Here is a 21,800-nt window from a genome sequence, read left to right on the forward strand (position 1 = left end):
TCCTTTTTATTCCTTGATTATTTCTTTTTAGATTATCTGTGTTACTCATAAATTATACTGTGTTTTTAGATCTTTTTATTTTTTTTTTATTTCCCAAGGCAGCAGTCCTTAAGCTCCTTTAATTTTTCATCTACATTCCTTGATGGTGAGCTTATAGCTTCCTTTCCCCTCTCCTCTCTTTTTCCATTTCCTGTATAATTTTTCTTGTGTTTCAGATGTTAACTACTTTCAGCTATAAGAATTTAAAAATAAGTCAATTTTATAATGCTTACCTTTTTTTCATGTGAATGAGGTTTACTTTATGTAAAGTTAATTTGGTAATACGGCTGCTTATGAGCTAATCCTGCTTTCCTCTCTTAGATGATTAATCTACTGAAGTCATTGGACCTACTTGCAGAAGTAAGAAATATAAAAATCTGCTTTATTTAATTGTTCCACAGACATAATTACTTTGGAGCCATTATGATCAGATTTTTTTTTCTCCTCTTTTCACATACAGTTTTTTTCCTCGTGTTCATTAACATCCAGCTCAGATTGCATCGTCGGTTGCTGCTCTTTATGTTTTTGTGTACAAAGCTATACTATGTTATGGCTGAGCTCATCCTCTTCGTTCAGTTACATGCTTGTATTTTCTTTCAGTCCAATCAGTGAGAGTCGAAGAGTGCTGCAAGAATCATGTGAATTTTTCTTGAGGCACAATTCCAAAGTTAAGCATAAAAAGAAGCACTACAAATCAACTTCACACAGGTTGAAAGTCATTTCGAAGTCAATGGGGACTAGTACGGGTGGCACGACAAATCACGGAACTTCTGCGGTAGCAATCACTAATCACGATTACTTAAGCCAAGAAACTGTTGCAGAAATTAAAACCTCTCCAGAGACATCTGAGAAAGAGATAGAGGCAGACGGAACATCAGCCCGAAGGGTCGAGGAAGGTGAAAACAGTGGAGATCAAATGTTATCTAGTTCTAAACTGACCGTGGATCAGGTGGAAAAAAGAAACAAAGCTGATAGCACGTGTGATATGAGTAGCTTGACTGAGAGTATGAAGAGAGTAGGTGAAGGAAGGTAAGGTTCCTCAACTCAATCTTTTGCTTGATTATGTGTATTACCACTATTTTTGTAAGTCTTCTGTTTCTTCCCTCTGAAGAATCACTATATTCTTTGTAGACAATTAACCCTCGGCAGCTGTTAAGGGTACTGTAATTCTTACAAACCGTTTCACGTGGCCACGCATCTTTAGCGTGTGAGCTGTTTTATATTTTTGTAGGATTCTTGTTTTCCTTTTTAAGCATTGAGTGCTGGAGCTTCAGCTTGTAGGATTTTTTTATATTGTTGAAAACTGATGCTCAGGAAATGTGTGTCTGCAATGCAATCGTTTTGAGAGGTGACAAGTCTGAAAAAGAGCAATGGTGACACTAAGCTTGGAAAAGTATACAGAATTGCGTTCTCTTGAATATAGCTTAAGATATATTATAATTTCATTGCTAAAAATGTATTTTTTCTAGTGTAATGCACTGTGCTTAAAATTGTCTCCCTGTGTTTTTATTTTTCATTATTTACAGAATAACTCCTAAAAATGATTTTATTGAATCTCCTGCGTTACAAAGCAGCTGTTCCCAAATACCTGATGTCTCACAGTCACCTTCTGTATCACTGCTTGTCTACTCGGCTTCAGACGCTAGAAGAGAGTTGGATTCAAACAGTTCAAACCCTTGAAAGACCGAAATTTTATATGAACGTTTTCAATGTATAACACTGATACGGATTATGTGTTACACTGGAAATAACAGATATTCTGTGCTTTATTAAAAAACACACATATCTTGCTTTGCACTTAAAGAACGTAGGTTTTGTTGTGGGGACAGCTAGCAATACTGTACTATATTTAATCCTATCCAGGAATAATGGAAATAGAAGTTCTGTAGGACACGGCTGGATTGACTAGCAGTAATTTAAGAAAAAGATGAGAGAAACGAATATTACTCCCAATATAAAGAACACTTTGTAATGAATTGCATTAAAATAATGCTTAGAAAGCACTGTTACTTTTCAGGGCATAAAAGTTCCATCTGCGTCTGGTATTTTTTAAAACTTGTTAATTTTTTTCTCTTTTTTACTGTGTCTTAAACAGCAGTATCACTTAAGAGATACACAAATTTATAAATACTCTCTAAATGATGTGTCATGATGTATCAGTTATAGCACTGTTTTATGGTAGCTTGTACACTGAATATGAAAGGGAAACTGGAATTGTAGTGATTTATTTTGTACATAAAAACAAATTTTGTAAATAACTGACTGCATGAGGTCAATATTAGAACTACTGTTTTGTATGTATTGTACAAACTTGGTAAAGCTAACGTGCTTCCGTTAGGCTGTTACTAAAGTCGACAGTCCTGTGGTGATCGGACAAAGTTACTTAGTTCTGAGGAAAGTGGATTTATAGACAACTGGACCATACACTGTGCGTCCGGGGCAGGACTGCTCGGGCACCTGCGCGTCCTCTTACGGGGCCAACGCGTTGGATGCAGCACTGCTTCAGGAAAACGCTTCTTGGAGCCCCCCTGGTGTGGTGCTCCAGTGCCTCGTGCCAAAGAAGGAAACACCACAGATCCCTCCTGGCACAGCGGACAGGATCTGGAGCGTATACACTTTGAGTTGTTGGTTTGTTTTTTTTTTTTTACTGAGATGCAGTGAAAGTGTATGTTTCACATTGTTTCTATGCAAGTAACTTAATTTTTTTTTTTAAATTCTGTAGAGAGATACCTTGCAGCAAATAACCTGTTGAGTTATTAATATACAGGCTTGTTTAACATTATATTTACTGAAAAGGGGCCTTAACACTTTTTCTACAAATTTTAATTTTCTATATGCTACAGCAGTATATATTCTTTAAATCAAAAAGGCCTTAATACATGTAGCCTTTCTTATGATAGGGTGGCTCTCAAGAGCGAGTACTACTGACGTGGATAAGAATTTCATTGTTTGGCTCTGAAGAAATCCTGTCTCCAGTGAAGCCAATGTCATTTATTACCTGAGATAATTTGGAGACAGAATTTTGCTGTTTTCTAAACCTAAATGTCAGTGCGTTCTGTAAGACTGTTCAGCATCTTGCATTTGATTACTAATGAAAATATTAAGAAATATTCTTATACTATGCAGAGAAATTACTGTTTTCCGGCTTGGGCAGCATTCATGGTAATGCTTTGAACAGTTGAGCACAATTTCTTGTTACAAAGGTTACAGGAACTACAGTTCTGATAAACCAAAGTTATTTGTTTTATCCGTCACTTATTAAAACTGGAATGTATTAACCTTTATTATAGCATCTGCATTTTAGCATTTGTAACTTATTGCCTTAAATAGGACATGCCGTTTCTTTTATGATTTCCCTATTAAAAATACAGAGAATTCTTGCTGCTGAGAAAGATTTGAAAAATCTCCTGTGAAAACTGCACACCAAGTACCCTTCATCCTTGTAGTCATGTTTGTAAACGGGTAACTTCATACACATGTTCAGTAGTTTTGTTATTACTGTCTTTGTTAGTAATAAAACATGCTGTTGTATAGTAAGAGCTTCTGAGTTGATATTTCTTCTGAACTAGATGTAGTGTGTTTGTAGCTCTGCTATTACTCTAGTATTTTTGCACCCAAGACACTTTAATGTTTTGTTCTTTTTTCTTAGAGCTGTGTGAGGTAATAAGTATTGCAATGTCTTTATCCCTCCCGTGTAAGGGAGAAACCGAGACAGAACAACGTTGGGAATTGTTCACGTGAACACGGAGAATTATGAAAGAGTGAGAAACTGAACCAGGTCTTTCATCTGAACATTTAGAGCATTCTTTCTTTTGTGACTTCGAAAGACCTCCTTTAGATTACGCAGACTATGTATTTCCACACTATGTGCTTGCTGCAACCTTCATAAAATGTTGATGCACATTTTTAATTTTTTAATATTATTCCTTTTTTTAGGTAGTTCAGAAAAAGTCCTGGTTTTGTGGTAACTGCTCTAAAAAGGATAACTACAAAGTAATTTTGAAGTTACAGCACTACCTTGCACTTAAAAATAGGCACAATTTCAAAGAACTGCGAAATACTAAGCAGTAATCGTAACATCCATGGGAAGTGAAATGCATCAGTGGCAGAATGAGACTGTAGCATCTTGTGTTCCAGTGTTGCTGTACCAGAAATAATGTACGGACTGTGAATTCCAAAGTGACCTTTATAGCTAAAGAGATTGTGATCTCTGGATGCTTTAACCTTGAAATACCCACGCAGTAGCTGGGAAGTTAAACAGCTATTTGAATGCCCACAAAAACGATGGGAGGAAAGAAACTGAAAGAAAAGAGGTGCAGAGATGAGCCAGGGTATGAAAGACTGCCTTACAGTGACGGACTATAGGGACGGTCATAAACAGTTTCTCTAACAAAAGGTGTTTGGGTTATAGAATCATAGAAGGGTCTGGGTTGGAAGGGACCTTAAAGATCACCTAGCTCCACCCCCCCTGCCATGGGCAGGGACACCTCCCACCAGACCAGGCTGCTCAAAGCCCCATCCAGCCTGGCCTTGAACACTTCCAGGGATGGGGCATCCACAGCTTCCCTGGGCAACCTGGGCCAGTGTCTCAACACCCTCACGTAAGTTGGTATCTAATTTAAATCTCCCCTCTTTCAGTTTAGAACTGTTACCCCTCATCCCATCATTATACTCCATGATAGAGTCCCTCCCAGTCTTTCCCGTAGGCACCCTTTAGGTACTGGAAGGCCACTATAAGGTCTCCCCAGAGCCTTCTCTTCCCCAGGCTGAACAACCCCAACTCTCTCAGCCTGTCCCCCCAGCAGAGGTGCTCCAGCCCTCTGAGCATCTTTGTGGCCCTCCGCTGGACACGCTCCCACAGGTCCGGGTGTTGGGGGCCCCAGAGCTGGATGCAGTACTCCAGGTGGGGTCTCACCAGGGCGGAGTAGACTCACCAAATACACAGTTGCCAACATTTTTGTTAGAAAGTTAAAAAAAATACATATAAATCATCTGTAGATAGCCAATTTCTTAAGCGGCTATTCAGAACACACAAACAAAAACCCTTTAAGTAGCACAAAATACACAAGTGTCTCGAAGGAACGCAGTTCCCACAGGGTGCTTTCTAGGGAGTAAGAAGGTTAAAATAACCCTGTTACTTGCTTTCATCTGTTAGCTCACCAAAGTTAAAAATTAAAATAGACAATTCATATTAAAAAGGGCTTTTCTTAAACTGTAAGAATAACTTCTTTCTGGAACGTCTCCATCGACTGAAGTCATTTAATCGAGACTGGCTATCTTCTGAAAGATGCACTATAAATCCAACAATTTAAAAGATTGATGCAGCCATTTTCATCTTGGTTTCTGCCTTTGTTTGCACAAAGCTAGAATAAAGGGTACTGACAACTTCTCCGAGCCTTAAAATATGTGCGTCAAATGGTCTTTTACTTCTCTCCTTTCTCTTAATGGCTCTGTCATAAATCACTTCAAAGTACACGTTATGGTGAGCTTCGGGTTGAGGATAAAAATCTTTCAAAGGAAAAGATAAATTTAACATACTGAATTGTATTTGATTTGTGATATAGACAGCACCTGAAATTACCAATACAGTAGTTTTATGGTACCTGTTGTGTGTACTGTATTTTCCTGTCCTATTTTGCTAATTTCTTTTAGTGAAAATTGGGGTAAAGTTTACCTAGAGTATAAAATAAAGCTATGCACATAATTGGAAAAAATAGCCGAAGTTTGAAAAACTAACCCAGGATGTGAAAAAAATGGTTATTTTGTTTATATTTTTGACATTTAAAAGGCGCTATTAGCAGATAATAAGAAAAATATCTGCAGTCTTCAAAACCACTTTAAATCCCTTTGCTTTTTGAAACTTAAAAAAACCCAAACAACCAATTCAGGAATGGAGCACTAACAAGCTGAAGCATCATACTATTTTCTTTGCCAATTGTTCAACCGATTGACAGAGAACTGTAGGCCCTTTTTCTTTACAGGATGCAAAATATACTTGGTTTAAAGACGGTTTGAATTTCAGAAGCAAAATTTTAAAAAAAAATAATTAAATACGAAAAGTTGAACTTCTTTAAGAGAAGTAAGTTTAGCATTCTGCAAAGCACTGAAAAATGCTGTAGCTGAATAGGATGAGGCATCACGTTTCCCTTTGAAGCCTGGCCACCCAGGCTCCGTGTGCAATTTCACATCGCGGCACATCAAAGGAGAAATGCTCCATCTCTCCCTTGACACTGGCCGCTTGTTGAATCCGTCTCTGAAGGTACCTGGCCGCTCTCTGTTTGGCTGGGCTCACTGGGAAAGATCCCTGCCAGTATTAACCGCTGGCATTCGCGGCGATTTAGCTGGCTGGCACCAAAGGTATTTTAGAGTCTTGCGAGAATAAAAGTTATTTCCCATGCATTACCTTTTTTTGCACTTATTCTTTCGCTTTTAGTTTTATCCCTTATCATACTGATCTTTTGGGTTTTTTTAATGGACTAGAGTTTAACTGTAATTAAAAATAAAGTTGGGCAACCTGTACCACACCTTCATGAGCTGTCTGCTTTGTATCTCTGGAAGCGGAGCTCCGAGTACCTTTCTGATGTACATCTATGAAATCCACAGCTGTATATTAACTGGATTTTACTTCCTATTAAAAAGCACTTGAGACGCAAAGTATAATTAAAGGATTACAAACATGCCAGGACATTTATATCTGAGCTTTTCCCTAATGCTTATTCCCTGTATTTCAACTTTGTTCATCGAAACTACATCTAAAATAAAAGTGTGCTTTATTTCAGGTCTTACTAGTTAAAATAAAGTAATGACAAACATGAGACAACTTTACACGGACAAAGACCTGCCTTTCTTACATGGCTCACAGCTGCTTCCACAGCACGAACAGGAGCTGGAGAGGAGCGTAGTTCCTGCAGGAAGAGCCGTGTGGAAGAAAGCAGGTTTTGTGGAAGGCGAGTGCTAAAAACGGGCCCTCGGTTCTGGGTGCAGGCGAACTGGAGGGACACTGATCTCCAGCCTGGCGAGCGCACTCTCAGGTGTGGCAGTGTAGTCACCAAGAACATCAGGTGTTTTAAGTGGAGAGGGATACGCTGATATTTTTGGACTCACTCTTGGCATACATGGTGAAGAGAAACGGGAGGAAGAAACTGTACTTCCATTAAGTAGGTTTGTAAGTGACTGAGGTGATGGCGGGATCATTAGACACGGCCACCAAAGGGATCTTAACAGGAAAAAGTATGTTCTGTGTTTGTGATGTATTAAGGATGACCGAAGTATCTATATTTTTATGAAGATAATGTGCGTCCTGGTTTATCTTCCTGATGTTCTGCCTGCCCACATGAAACTGGATCACAAGAAATTACATGGGTACAAAAATAAGAGGCTGCCAGATAAGGTGCTGGAGGAAATGATTAGTAAGTTAGTTAATTAGTTGATGGCTTAAGCTGGCTGGCAAGCCGCATTCTCTCCAGACCCAGCTCTGGCAGTATCATACCTACTATCCAGAGGGCATGGAAGTCTTGAATGACCCAGCCGAAAATGGAGGATTTGAGGACGCTGAAGCAGCTGAACAGGTTTCTTGGCACTGGGTTTGAGTGACCAGTGTTGCCCACTGGGCACAGTCCTCTCTGGGACTCACTCTCCTTCCAGATTCCTACAGGCAGGAGGTCTGTGATCCAGACTTCCAACTAAAGAGCGAGTGGATGCACTACAGGGAGTGACAATCCAGACACGCATCATCCCGTGAAACGTGAGGAGGTGGCACTGACAGGGGGGTGACGTGCCGGTGAGCGGATGAGATGCAGATGTACTGGGCTGGCTGAAGTCAGGACTCACCATGGAAATTAACTGCAGCTATTTTTTTAAAAATGTGATTTGAGTAGGCAAGATCACCCTGAGAATGGACACTGTGAGAGAAGCTGATAGTGGAGATGAGGTTCCCGATGGAGGGAAATGGAAAGTCACCAAAGCCAGTAGGAAAAACCAAGAAAGCACGCACAATAAAAAACAAGGGAGGACTTTGCCTTTTAAATTAATATAGCCTCAACAGCATTAGATATTTTTAGGGCACACATAGTGAACGTTTCTCTGTTTAGCAACGGGAAATCTTGAACTCATAAATGAGATTTTTAATCAACCAAGAGGTGCTGTAATTACAGCAACGTTACAAGGACAGAAGTAAGGAAACCACACTAGAAACAAGGTCGTGCCTCACAAAAGCATAGTTAGACGAGCACCTGCTGTAAGAAATATAACTCAAAGAAGGGCTTGAATGGACATTTTTCTTCATGGGAGCCTGGCAGGTCTTTCACTGTTCTGGCCAAACCCAATTTCATCTCCACGTGAGCCAGGGATTCAGTGTCATGCTTGGTCCTTTCCAGTGCCATTGCACCAGTCAGTTGTTGATGTAAGTCAACTAATTTCTACTTTAGCACATATAATAATTATAATTCAAGAGTTTATCTGCAGAAGTATCCCCAGGGCTAGCTATGGGATGACCCCACTGATGGTGAACCTCTCTTACTGTGCCTGACCCCTGTAAATCCATGGCCTTTTTGGTGACAGTGGGCCACAAGTGAGCAGATGAGGCAGGTGCTGCCCAGGGCTCCACAGCCCTGCTTGCAGCAAGCCATGGCGCTTCTTCACTGAGGTCAGGCCACCTCAGGGGGACAGTGTGGATCTGAGAAACTGGGTCTCAGGAATGCTGTGGTCTCCAGGATCCACTGCTACATACAATGGGCAGAGCCACAGCAACCATGCGTGTTCAGCTCCACCGTCGCTGAGTTGTGGCTCTGTCCCTCTCTCTCTCTTGCCTATGAGGAAGTTTTGTGCAACTGTTGAGAGTCCTGGGCCAATTCATTTGTTTCTGTGACCAAAACCTCTTGCATGCACAGGCTTCTGTATACTTTATGTGTGTCAGCTATGGTGGCTATAGACCTCTGGTTTCTGTAAGCCACCCTGTAGCTCTACAGAGACCTTTCTAGGCCAGTAGCCCACTCCTCATTGCTGCCTTGCTTGTCCTGAGGAGCTCCTTTTCAAAGGGCGTGCTGGATACAAATGAAAATAGACATTTCAGAGTTCAAGTCCATTCCTTGAATTTCAGGATTATCACTAATTCAAGGTGCTACTTCCAAAACTGGAAGGACAGACCTATGGCGGTGCGCTAGATGAACGGTGCAGAAAAAACAAGATTGTTCCCTTCATTGAAGAAGCTTTATTGTCTGAGTGGAGCATTGTAGTTCACATCCTAATAACGATTTACTAACGCAGGATTCAAGGGAAGTTAGCTGAAAAGTTAGCTGAAAAGTTCTGCAAAAGGCCTTTCTTTTCATTGAGGATTCATGAGGCAGCCACATAATTCTTCTGCCATTGACTAATCCACAGCCACTCTAATGAGCAAATATTTCTCCTGAGCCTCAGCTCTCTCCTTGCACACGATGATTCACCAGAGGCCCTCCTGTACATTTTCCTGCTGTCTATAAACACCGTCTTCTTCAAGAATGTAACTCAAAACTGCACATTTCTACTATGTGCATGAGTCCTTAGACAACCCGATCTAACCAGACCTGCTTCGACCTGACGAGCTCCAGATGCCCCTTCCAACCCAGGCGTTTCCATGACTGCAGCCAGGATTGCGTGACACGTGTGGGAGACAGCCTTGCAGGGGTACAGACCAGACTCTGTCAGAGTCAGATGTGTGCAACCAGCAACCAACGAAATCAGTATGGGCTTCTCATCGTAAAGTTTACACCATGGATATGATATGTCTGGACATCCTGAGTTATCCTCTCTCAGTGATGCAGACAGTTCTCCCAAATACTTTTATTGACGTTTATCTAACTCTGTCTGACAATTTGTGCATGGGATTTAGTGTAAGATATTCAATGCTTCCATTACTATTGTAAAAGCCACAGCTATAGGGAAATGCAACTATAAATCAACTGATGACTTGGACAGAAAAAATCTGCCCAGAAGCTCCCGCTGGCTTTAAAAGTAGCTGTTCCCACAAGATGAGCTCGTTGGTATCTGAGACATGTCCTGTTCTTGGCTTGTTGGTAACAGTGTTAAGGATTTATCTTGATAGGAAACAATTAATTGGAGTAATAAAGTCTTTTCTGTTGTGCAAAGATACAATATTTCCTACAGTAATATCAAGAACTGCCACGTGCTTATTCAGAGGAATGACCTAAGTAAAGAATGAACACTTAACCACAGGATTTTTGTCTCACCCTCAAAAAATGCCGTCCTCCTGTATGTGGACACAGGAATCTTCTTCCCCAGACAAGCCTCTGAAGGGTTAGCCTATACTTTCCTGACAGTTACGTGCCACTCGTCTTCTTTGACAAATTCTGTTATTGTGCTCTAACTTGTGCCTTTCCTTTTTGGCCGTCATTCATAGAATCATAGAAGGGTTGGACTATCTAGGTCCAACCCCCTGCCATGAGCAGGGACACCTCCCACTAGACCAGGCTGCTCAAAGCCCCATCCAGCCTGGCCTTGAACACTTCCAGGGATGGGGCATCCACAGCTTCTCTGGGCAACCTGTTCCAGTGTCTCGCCACCCTCACAGGAAAGAACTTCTTCCTGATATTTGATCTAAGTCTACCCTGTTCCAGTTTAAAACCATTACCCCTTGTCCTATTGCTACACTCCCTCATAAAGAGTCCCTCTCCAGCTTTCCTGTAGACCCCCTTTAGGTACTGGAAGGCTGCTATAAGGTCTCCCTGGAACCTTCTCTTCCCCCAACTCTCTCAGCCTGTCCTCATAGCAGATAGAGATGGTCCAGCCCTCTGACCATCTTCGTGGCCCTCCTCTGGGCTTGCTCCAATGAGTCCATTCGGATGCTCATGGCTTGCATAGTGAACTGTGAGCGTGACTTGACTGTCACCTGCAGGTATGGAAGCTCAAAATGTAGAATATCGATACAAATTACACTTCTAAACTTTTCTCAAAGGCAGAAGTCGGACATCAGTAAGTACTGTAATCCACTAAAAAATCTGCTTCAAACTAATGTTTAAGATTCAGATGTCAGTATGTGTACCTGCAAAGAACTGCTGTGACTACAATGCCATGTTTATCATGTTTATGTAGAAGCTACTGGAAGATTTGTTAAATAGGTGTGGCTGTGCTAGTAAAGCAACAAAATAGAGGCAGAGTAGTTTTGGATTATTTTAAAATATTAAGCATGCTATATAAAAACACACAACTTAAAAGGTGTCACAAGGCATCAAGGCCACGATCCCATTGATTTTTATGCGGATCCAAAGATTTTTTTTTGTGGAAGAAAATGAAATATGTTTCTTAAACCTGTAGTAAATTTTCCGGAGAGATCTTAACTTTGCTTTTCCTCTACCGCAGTACAGACGGCTCTTTGTTTCCTTGATCAGACAGGCCGGCTGCAAAGAGCCATTCGAGAAATTCAGCAGTCTTCTCTGATCTCAGCCTTTTACACCAACTTACAACTCACCCGAAAACACCAGTAATAAAGCGAATGAGAACTAAGTGATGAACTCCACAATTAAAAGCACAGATCCTGAGCGTTGTGATGCTGAGCACTGTCGTGCTAACCCTGAGTGCTCTGCCGCTCGCCCCGGGGTATGCCCGCCTTCCCCAACGCAATGCTTAGACAGGACTGACAATCACAGTGGGAATCCCCAAACATCACCAGAACAGGGAAATGCATAAAGCAGTAAGAGTTAAAAAGCAGATGAAAGGTCTTGGCGCTTACCTTACTGGGCCTCTTTTGGCTCAGGATCCTCAGCCTTGAACCTTCTGTAATATTTAGACACCTAAGCCTGGTTTTCCTGGTTGTGAAAAGCCACAAGTAATATAGTTCCCATCTGAGACGAATCTATTTCTGAGAGGTTAAAGCTTCTCCTCACTCCTCCTCTTCTACCAGATCCGGGTGTCTTCTACCAGATGTGGAATATGGAGCAGGTCTTTCCTTCCCAGGCTCTGCATTAACCATGGGCAATGGGTTTCCCGCGATAAAATGCTCGTATCTTTCCTATTGCGGCTGTTTCACCTTGTGAAGACCAAGGAATGAACAGCGATTATTTACTGGTTGAATTCAAACCACGGCTGTAACAAATAGTATTCATAAGCTGGAAGAGTTTGCACAAGAAAGGTGGAGAGACCCAGCGACCCAGTGGGCAGAACTTAGAATTTAAACATTTTATAGCTGAGATGAATGGGAACACGTGTGTGTACGAGCACATCCTCCTCTCCAGGCTTGTGCGGCTGGGTTTTGGGATGCTGAGAGGCTGTGTGAGGCGGGGACACCAGCTCCAGTGGCAGTGGACAGGCTGCAGTCATGGCACCAGCCTGGTGGTGTGAGCATCTGCTATGTATGGTGCACTGACGGTGCCACGGTGACCTTGCACGAGCCGGCAAATTGATCGCGTGGAAGATTTTGGTGACATTTAAATGACCTCATCATCTTTGCTGATATGTTTGTAAAGACACATAAAAAAGACAAATTCTATACCATATGGCAGTATGGGCAAGATGAAGGTAAGTTGATGGTAAGTTGACATAATATGGATCCTGGTTTGGATCCTGGTTTGAACACGCTCAGGCAAGTTTATTGCAGCAGCTCCTTCTGTTGAGGAAATATTTAAGGCAAAGTAGATCAGTAGTTGTGATTCAGTTCAAGTATCTCACCAGCATTCAACAACGGTTGCTGCCCTTAGAAGCCCTTAAACACATCAAAAGCCCAGAGAACATAAGCCTAGCAGATGGCAAGGCTTGCTCGGACTGAAGCAGGCTAAGGAGGATGCTGATGTTCCTGTTCTCCAGATGGTAATGCACATTGCAAGTCAAATGAGTGCTAGGAACTGCACAGCGCACTTACCAGCGCCCAGAGCAGATGTCCCACCATTATTTGGTAAGAGCCTCTTTTACAGCGCTCCTCAGTTTTCTTCCCCTGGCAAAGCCAGCCATTTGGGATTTAAAAGCTTCTAGCCCAGACCCAGACTCTAATGGCGAGCAAACCCAGGTGGGGAAGCGCATACGGATGTATGTGCAAGTTTTGTTATCTAAAATACTGAGTAATTGTAATTAGGAAGGTGTACAGTGTTGCCGTGCTGTGTGCTTCAGCTATTGCACATCTCCTGAAGAAATTAATGCTGTAATACAGAAATCGGGCAGTCTGGGAAGGGACGTGCCTTAGCAACAGCCTGTATTGATGCTGGGGACCCCCAGCCACTTGGTAACGATGCTCGTGTGAACACACACGTTACAGAGAAGTCAAACGTTACCTGCTTTGTAGTATTACCACCAACCCAGACCAGAGGCAGGAGAGTTTGCTGACAGCTGACATTGCTGACAATGAATGCTCTGCACGTGCGTGTTTGCGGGTGTTCACTGAGGCTGTCACAGAAGCAATTGCTGTAATTACAGATTTACATAATTCCATAAATTTTCCCAACAGGTTTAGGGAACCATTATTATTTCCTGGCTGTTTTATGAAGTCGGCTGTGTGCATCGCTGCTCTTCTCCACAAGGCAGGAGCCCACACCTCTGCAATGCGGCCGAAGTCGATCCCAGTTCCCAGGACAGCGTGTGACAGCGTTGATGGCAGCAGCGTGACCTGTGGTGCAAAACTCACTTCACTGCTGTGCTTCGGGCTGAGTCGACGTGGAAAGGGGAGAAACACAGAAGGAGCTTAAAGCACTGAGGTAGCTGCAGCCAGACCGATGTAAAGAGGTTTAGTGTAAATAAAAAGCTGGTTCTGTGTGGTCTAGTGTGAATGGCTCAACATCTCGTAACATGCATTCCTTCAGCAGAAATGTGTGCTTTTGTTAAATACTTCAGGAAAAAAATAAATGTATTGAAGCTTATCTCCCCCTTCTGGAAACTCTACCTCTACAACTCCCACAGAGATTGCAATGTACAGAAGTTGTCTTCCAAGTATTTGTTATTTTTATTTTTAATGCTTAAGGACATACGGCATTCTTTATTTTATAGCGCTTTCATTTCTAGTATGACAAAAAATAAAATACTATTTTAAATGAGAGCAAAATGAGATGGTTTACGCTGGGTTGCCGAGGACTTTTCTTGTGTTATTAAATTGAAAATGTTCACTCAGGCAATACTTCGATAAAAGTCAAAATCCTGCTGCTGCTCAGAAGGATTTTGCGTCTTTACCTTGTACTTCTGTTAAAATGAAACCCGTGATTTATAGCCAGCTGCTATTTAATCACTGTTTCCACTCGGTGCATCAGGCTCCCGCTGCGGCGGGATGGGGTTTCTTGGCCAAACAGCTCTCCCATCAGAAAGGTGTTATTATCATCCGCAGAGCAAATTCCTGCACGCTTGGAAGAGGGTGCTCCCAGGGGACCGGCAGGGCGGCCCTGCGGTGCCCGCGACCCCCGCAGCCCCGGCCCGGCCCGGGGGTGCCGGCATCGCCCGGGGCGAGCTCGGCGGGGCCCGGCCCGAGGGGGCGGGAGCCCCCCGGCCCCCGTGCCAATGGCTGCGGGGGGGGGGTGGCTCTGCCTGGACGTTCCCGCTCGGTTACAGGATGGAAATTCCCGGCCTCCCCGGGGAGGGAGCTCGGGCTCCGCGCTCTGAAAGGCTCATTTATCCCCGCGCTGCCGCTCAGAGCGGCGGACACGGGCTCCAGCCGCCCCCCGGCCCCGCCGCGGCCCCGCCGCCCCCCGCCCGCGCCATGCCCCGCGCCCCCGCCGCCGCCCCGCTGCTGCTGCTGGCGCTGCTGCTGGCGGCGGCCCCCCCGCCCGGCGGCTCGGAGAGCCCGAAGGGGAAGCAGAAGGCGCTCCGGCAGCGGGAGGTGGTGGACGTGGTGAGAGCGGCGGCGGGACGGGGCGCGGGGCTGGGGGCGGCCGGTCCCGGGGCGGCGGGGACGGGACTGGGGCGGGGGGGGGTGGTGGGGGCGCTTGGCAGGGTGAAGGCGGGGGGAGGGGGAAACGGCCGAAAGGGAACTGGGGGGAAAAACCCCACCCAAAACCAACAAAACCCACCGGTTTTCGAAAAACCTCGCTGCGGGCAGGGCAGCGCCGGGCTCGCCGCCGGGTCTGCCGGCGCCGCCTGGGTTCCCTCGCCCAGTTTTGATTAAAGCCTCGGTTGCGCCGAGTCAGGAAAATGCTGGGAAAGGGTTGGACGGGCTTGGGCAGAAACCGCTGGATTTCGGCGTGTCTTCGTGTTTCCTACCTCGGGGCCGAGCCCGTGGGGTTTGCGGCTGCCGCCGGCAGAGTCCCCGCTCCCCGGCATCGCCCCGCCGGAGCGGAGAGAAGGGGGAGAGGGGGAAGGAGGGAGGGAGGGAGAGATGGAGGGAGGGAGGGAGGGGGACATCGCGGCGGGAATAAAGGCAGCACTGTGAGCTGATCCCTGCCCTCTGCAGATCGCAGGGGCGACGCCGAAATCGTTACAACCCTTGCAACCTAAGTGGTAAATGCTGTTTAGTTCCTAAAAGGTTAGTGGATAAATAATAAACGACAAGAAGAGAAATGGAAGGACTGCTCTTTAGCAGCCATTAGGTCCTGTGAAAACTGCATCTGAACGCTTACTGAGCCCGCTTTTCCTTGGAGTCGCATTAATGCGTTATTCCCTTTGGCACCTGGGACTGCATACCGCTGTTTGCAATTCCATTGCAACTAGAAACCTGAATGCGTTGGGACTATCCCATCTCAGGGACAGAAGAAAGGAGGGAGATTTTCCAGTCCTTGGAATGTAGAAAGCAGATGTGAAGCTATTTCCGTGAGCTGCAGGACTGCCGTTCACCTCCTATAGGAAATCAGTGGCATGGCCGCTTCTTCTACCATCTCCTGAGAGATCCCCCAAAGTGATGTGCTGGAAGCACCGCTGGTAGCAAAGCTCCTTCCCTTTCTCACCACCTCATTACCCTTTTGCTTTTATTGTGGAAATTGAATTGCATCGAGAATAAGGAGTCTGCACACATGGAGGAGCTTATGTTTTCTGTTGGAGCAGTGTTTTAGGGTCCCCCATTTCTCTTGCATTGCTCCATGCTTTTGGGTGCAGCGGAGTGAGCAGCAAAGCACAGGTAAATCGACGGCAGCCGAGCCAGGCACAGCCCGGTTGTACAGACTGCTTCAGCGAAAGCCCTTCCAGAGCATGCCTGAGAGGGGATACTGCTTTTGGCGGACATTTTCAAAGATGTTTTATGCGTTTCCAGCTTAAGAAAGCATGAAAAAGACTTGATTTGGCAAGCATAGATAAATCTAGCTGAAGTGGAGCCTGAAGCCCAGGTAATTCTTTGGCTCACATCAGTTTTTTTGGGTGTGCAGCGGCTAAGCTGCTCTCTCTGGCAGGAAGCAGTGTGGCTCAGGGCAGCAGCTCCTCCTTCGGGGCAGCCCTGTCCCCTCCTGGTGCCACGGTGACCCCAAGGGACAGGGGGGTGGTGGGTCTGAGCCTTGGCCTGCCCCCCAGCTCTTGCTGATTTCCCCATCTTAGGATTTCTGTGGTGAGTAACCACATGTAAAACCAGAGCCCAGTCACTGTTACAAACAGAGTCCGATGGGAAAAGAGCAGCAAAAGCAGTTGACCTGTGCTGTGTGAAATAGAAATGTCTTTGCATCATTCTCATGGTCCCTAGGTCAGTCGGTGCCAAGCTACCTTCTCTCCTGCTAATTTTTTTTAAACATGGCCTGCTTGATTATAATATCCCACTGTTTCCACTGCCATTTGCCAACAGTGTTTTCTTTGGTGAAGGTAGTAAGGGAACGCCAGCATCCACTAGTCCAGCTCTCATCTCATGTCTTTCTAGACCTCTTCATATAGTCACCGAGTCACTGAGCCTGTGATGCCCGTACTGGTTTTTGCACCAAAGCATGGGAAAAGGAGCAACCCCAGAAGAGGAAAGTTCACCAGTCTGACAAGGGAGAGTGAGCAGGGGCCGTGGTTTACAGCTCCCGGTGCAGGTGGTGGCATGGCTTGCAGGAGGGGGAATAGTTGCATGATCGCTTCTTTTTGAAACAGGTGAGGACTAGGTGGTTTAAAATGGATAAAGAGAAATAGGAGTCAGAAAGGGGAAGAGCAGAATATAGTGACCTGTGAGGATCTGGGATGAAAACTGGAGGAAGCAGTCAGCCACCAGATGGGAAAGAACATTTGAAGTGAAGGCCCTGCTGCCACCAGCCCCTGCAGGTTCCTGCTTAACGTTTCTGTGCCGGCTCTGCCGGCTCCACACGCGTGGGCTCCCCCCCGGCATCCAGCGCTCGTGCAAAGCTCTGGGCTGCACAAACCTATTCCCCAAGGAGGGCAAACCCAAATCTCCTATGGTATGGAGGCAACGTGTGTTAACACGCAGTTTGGGAGAGCAATATTTGCCCTTTCCTAATGTTGTGATGTTAGGGAGGAAGGTAGCATGCTGTCCTCCCATGTGTGCCTTCCCACCACTATGGATGGGATTCTGAGGTCAGGATTATGCCAGGGTGCAGCTTCCCATGTCCCTGTCAACACCGACACTCTGCATGGGCGCTGGAGTCTGACTTGCGTGGCTTCACTGTCGCAATGTCATTCTGGTTCAAAGGAGTGGTGACAGGAGAAAACCGGTGTTAACTCCGCTGTCTATGGAATGCAAAAGTTTCTCTACTTTAAAAAATTAAAAGGACAAAATAATAATGAAAGCTTATTAGCCGAGACAGTTACACAAGCAATGGTGGGGTAGGAGAAAGTAACTATTAACATATAAATCTTCTTTTTGTTTCTCTATTGGAATGTTTTGAATCTTCTGAGGTTTTCCAACAGGTTTTAGTCCTTGGACTGGGCCCATTTTTAATTCCAGAATTTATGCATCTTTAATAAAATAATTGGTATCTTAATTTGCAGGAAGTTCTGCTGGCACTGCTTATCTTTGAAATTTTTTTTTCCTGCTTTTTCCTCTACTCAAACAGTTTCCTTGGTGATCCAGAAATATCCCATTAGCTTGTGTCACAGCAGGGGGTTTGTGTTTTGTTGTTGTTGTTTGTCTGTGTTTAACTTGGTTGGCCTCAAGTTAACGGACGGAAGCAGCAAGGTCTGTTCTGTATTTCAGTACAACGGCGGCGTGTGCTTGCAAGGCCCCAGTGGCGTTCCTGGACGGGATGGAAACCCTGGAGCCAACGGGATCCCCGGGACACCTGGAATCCCGGGACGGGACGGGCTGAAGGGGGAGAAGGGGGAGTGCATGCGTGAGAGCATCGAGGAGTCCTGGACGCCCAACTTCAAGCAGTGTTCGTGGAGTGCACTTAATTACGGCATCGATCTCGGGAAGATAGCCGTAAGTTAGCTTTGCCCAGGCTGCTGCACCTCACCCACCTCTGTGAGCTGGGCAGCGCCAGCCGTACAGATTTCATATTGGAGCCTTTTTCTACATGTAAGGGTGAACTTTGCAAAGGTTCAGCTACTTTAGATCCATCTCAGCTGTGTTTTACAGCTACGTGCCCATTTCAGTTCTGTATTAGTTTCAAAAGAATGAAACTCTTAGGAGAAAGCCTCTCCTCTGAGGACAGGCTGAGAGAGCTGGGGTTGTTCAGCCTGGAGAAGAGAAGGCTCCAGGGAGACCTTATAGCGGCCTTCCAGTACCTGAAGGGAGCCTACAGGAAAGCTGGGGAGGGGCTGTTTGCAAGGGCATGTAGCGATAGGACGAGGGGCAATGGTTTTAAACTAGAGCAGGGTGGGTTTAGATTAGACATTAGGAAGAAGTTCTTTACAGTGAGGGTGGTGAGACACTGGAACAGGTTGCCCAGAGAGGTGGTGGAGGCTCCGTCCCCGGAGACATTCAAGGCCAGGCTTGATGAGGCTCTGAGCAACCTGATCTAGTTGAAGATGTCCCCGTTTACTTCAGGGGGGTTGGACTAGATGACCTTTAAAGGCCCCTTCCAACCCATTCTATGATCCTATGATGTGGCTGGTGTAAGAGCACATAGAGGACCAGATCTATAACTGCAAGGCTGAAAGTCACACTACCGATAAAGTACCTCCAGCTTGCCCAAAGTAGGGCAAGGGTCTTGCCGTTTCGTTCGTAAGGAACAGGAGAAACGTACATCTTCAAGCTGTCAGCTGTACATGTCTTTACAATTCCTGCTTCAAAACAGTTGTTCACTGAAACTCAGTTGCCGGCTGCTACTGCAGACAGGGTGAGCGCTGGTCAGAGTTAACAAGTGTTACCCAGACTAACCCAAACAGCCTGTCCTCCACCAGCGGCCCTGGGTATAAAACTTCCAAACACTACGGTCCAAGCCTAGATGAAGGGAAGAAATCCCAGCTCAATCCCAGATGAAGCAATGCCCAGATTGGTTGGAATAATTTAACTGCTATAGCTGTGGCTGGAGTGAGAACCAACTTTTTTGGGCAGGCATTTCTCACTGCCTTGCACTTGCAGAACTGTCCCTAGGTTTTTTTTTTTGCCCCCCCTTCCCCCCCCCCATGATGTCCAGCATTTTGAAGGCAGAATAACAACCTCTTAAAAACCTGTGTTTCTTTTTCGCTTGTAGAGCTTTTATCAGGGTTTAAGCCTCTCACAAATCTTGTGATAGTTGTTAAATCCAGGATTTCTGGTAACGGAGACAGAAATTGTACTGTCCTCTCATGCAAGGACTTGAGTGCAGCTTTCAGACAGCTCATACCCCTTTACATAAAGCTCAGAAAGTAACTAGGTTGCCAACCTAACAGCAGGTATTATCTAAATAAAGTTAAGAATTTCCACGAGCCCCCTTCTCCATTACCATCTATGAGGTGCTGTTGCGGATTTACATCTTTGCACCGTATGGTATTTGCAAGGCTCTGCTTTTTTCTTTTTCTCAAGGAGGGAGGGGACTAAAAAGAATTGCCAAAACATTCTGAAATAAATATAAATATATTCTTAATATATTCGTCAGTATAAATCTATTTCCTGAATGTAAGTATATAGAAAACAAATAGGCTCAAATCCAGAGGTTTCTACCAAAGCATTTTTGTCTCCTCTTAGGAATGTACGTTTACAAAGATGCGCTCGAACAGTGCTCTCCGTGTTCTCTTCAGTGGATCGCTTCGGCTAAAATGCAAAAACGCCTGTTGCCAGCGCTGGTACTTTACTTTTAATGGAGCAGAATGTGCCGGGCCACTTCCTATTGAAGCCATAATATATTTAGACCAAGGAAGCCCGGAGCTGAATTCTACCATTAATATACATCGAACTTCTTCAGGTACGTATGTCAAGACCACATGAACAGAGAGGGAGTAGAAACCAGTAGCGAATGGAGTTACCAAGTGCAGAGCGTGCAGGCTGCCGTAGAAAGTTGAGTAACTGACGGAAGAGGCAGAGGAGTGGACAACTAGCGCTTGGTACCCTGCTGTCTCACACCTGAGTAGCAACAGCAACAGTGTTAGGATTATTTATTAAGTGATGCTTTATTACTGTGGCATTTCATGGTACTTAACATCCTGCGATTTAGAAATGGGAAAAATTTCCGTCCAGACAGTTCTCCTGTTCTCTGTGCTGTATTAGTGTAGGGAGAAACTGCCTTGCTGCCAAGTAGACGGTGTCATCCTGGCTTAAAATACTGATTTTTTGCATTATCTGTCCATGAAGTGAGACTTATTCCTCCTGGAATTTCTACTGTAATTTTCAGGCGAGGCACAAAAGTACCTCCGAAGTGAAATATTTAGGAACAATTGCTCCATGGCTAAGCAAAAGGCGAATTAGTGAAGTCATTCAACATCAGTGGAGGGAGCTGATACTAGGAAAAGGGGTCTAACGTGAAGTCTGTATTCTGTCTCCTTTCTGATGGTCGATACTTACACCCTGAGAAGTATTTCTAAAACCAAAAAGGTTGCGTTAATTTAACAGCCGCCTGGCTGTGAATACTCTCCACGTTACATCAGTGGTTTAAGCTGTATTTTGTTGAAGCCCTGTGATGCCAGTAGCCCAGCTCTTTGCGAAAGGCCATTTTTCTCGCTGTACTAGTTCATGACTGCACGAAATCCAACGTCTAGAACTATGAGAGCTTTTTTCTGTCAAGGGGTAGGTCCCACCTGTCCTCATTAACCCACCTCCAACTAGCAGTGGTAGTGGGGAAACAAAAAGGGCAACTTAAGTGGAACTTTATACAGAAGCAGTGAATTCGGAGCGGGAAAGACTGCAGGTGGCAATCACCTTTGCAGGGCTCAGCTGTGGAAGCCAGCTATGGCTGTGTCCCCGTCCCCCCACCCCATCACTGCTAAAAAGTTGGCTGGATGGGACTGAAGCCACATCCCAGCTACCTGCTTGTAAATTTGGGCATTTAAAGAAGCAGGCACGCCTCCCATTTAGCCATGCTGTGGATTGTGATCTGCTTCAGGTACTGCAACAGACATCGGGAAGCAGCACGGATAAAGGCAGTGCACGACTCTGTAACCACATCTCTAAGTTAACAGTATTTATTTCTAAAAACGCCATTCAGGTTTAACTAAATAGCATGAGCTTGCAATGAACTGCTCTTCTTCAGTACTTGTGTCCCCCTTCAGTTGTGAAATACAAAGCGATTGCCGAGGTAACCTGATTTTTGTCTCTAACCAGTGGAAGGTCTGTGTGAAGGGATCAACGCCGGCTTGGTGGATATTGCCATCTGGGTCGGGACTTGCTCAGATTATCCGAAGGGAGATGCTTCTACTGGATGGAATTCAGTCTCCCGAATCATCATTGAAGAACTGCCAAAATAACTTTCCCTCCCTTTTTATAATCTCTATTTTTTTTTTTATTTTGTACAATTTTCTTCAGAATTTATTTCTAGAGTTGGATGCAAGCATTTGACTGAAAGGCACCAAACTCTTGCATCTGTAGTGTTTGTCAA

At 44.9% G+C, this 21,800-nt stretch overlaps 2 protein-coding genes across 4 annotated transcripts in view; both read left to right on the forward strand.

Annotated features, from left to right (window-relative positions):
- The window catches only part of FZD6 (frizzled class receptor 6), a 28,293-nt gene extending 24,717 nt beyond the window's left edge, over window positions 1-3,576 (forward strand). For 2 of the 3 annotated variants that reach the window (XM_063327321.1, XM_063327320.1), the window contains exons 6-7: window positions 640-1,068; window positions 1,566-3,576. In XM_063327321.1, coding sequence (XP_063183391.1) covers window positions 640-1,068; window positions 1,566-1,719 — 583 coding nt within the window. In that variant the 3' untranslated portion in view covers window positions 1,720-3,576. Of the gene's footprint in view, window positions 1-360; window positions 400-639; window positions 1,069-1,565 lie in introns of those variants that run through there. The other variant, XM_063327322.1, reaches the window with a different exon arrangement.
- An 11,113-nt stretch (window positions 3,577-14,689) lies between these two features.
- Window positions 14,690-21,784, forward strand: CTHRC1 (collagen triple helix repeat containing 1). Its single transcript, XM_063327326.1, has 4 exons — window positions 14,690-14,833; window positions 18,044-18,268; window positions 19,958-20,174; window positions 21,527-21,784. The coding sequence occupies exons 1-4, from the start codon at window positions 14,702-14,704 to the stop codon at window positions 21,667-21,669; spliced, it is 717 nt and encodes a 238-aa protein (XP_063183396.1). The 5' UTR covers window positions 14,690-14,701; the 3' UTR covers window positions 21,670-21,784.
- Window positions 21,785-21,800: the final 16 nt, after the last annotated feature.

Source organism: Chroicocephalus ridibundus, chromosome 2 (assembly GCF_963924245.1).
Source record: "Chroicocephalus ridibundus chromosome 2, bChrRid1.1, whole genome shotgun sequence".
Classification (NCBI taxonomy): domain Eukaryota; kingdom Metazoa; phylum Chordata; class Aves; order Charadriiformes; family Laridae; genus Chroicocephalus; species Chroicocephalus ridibundus.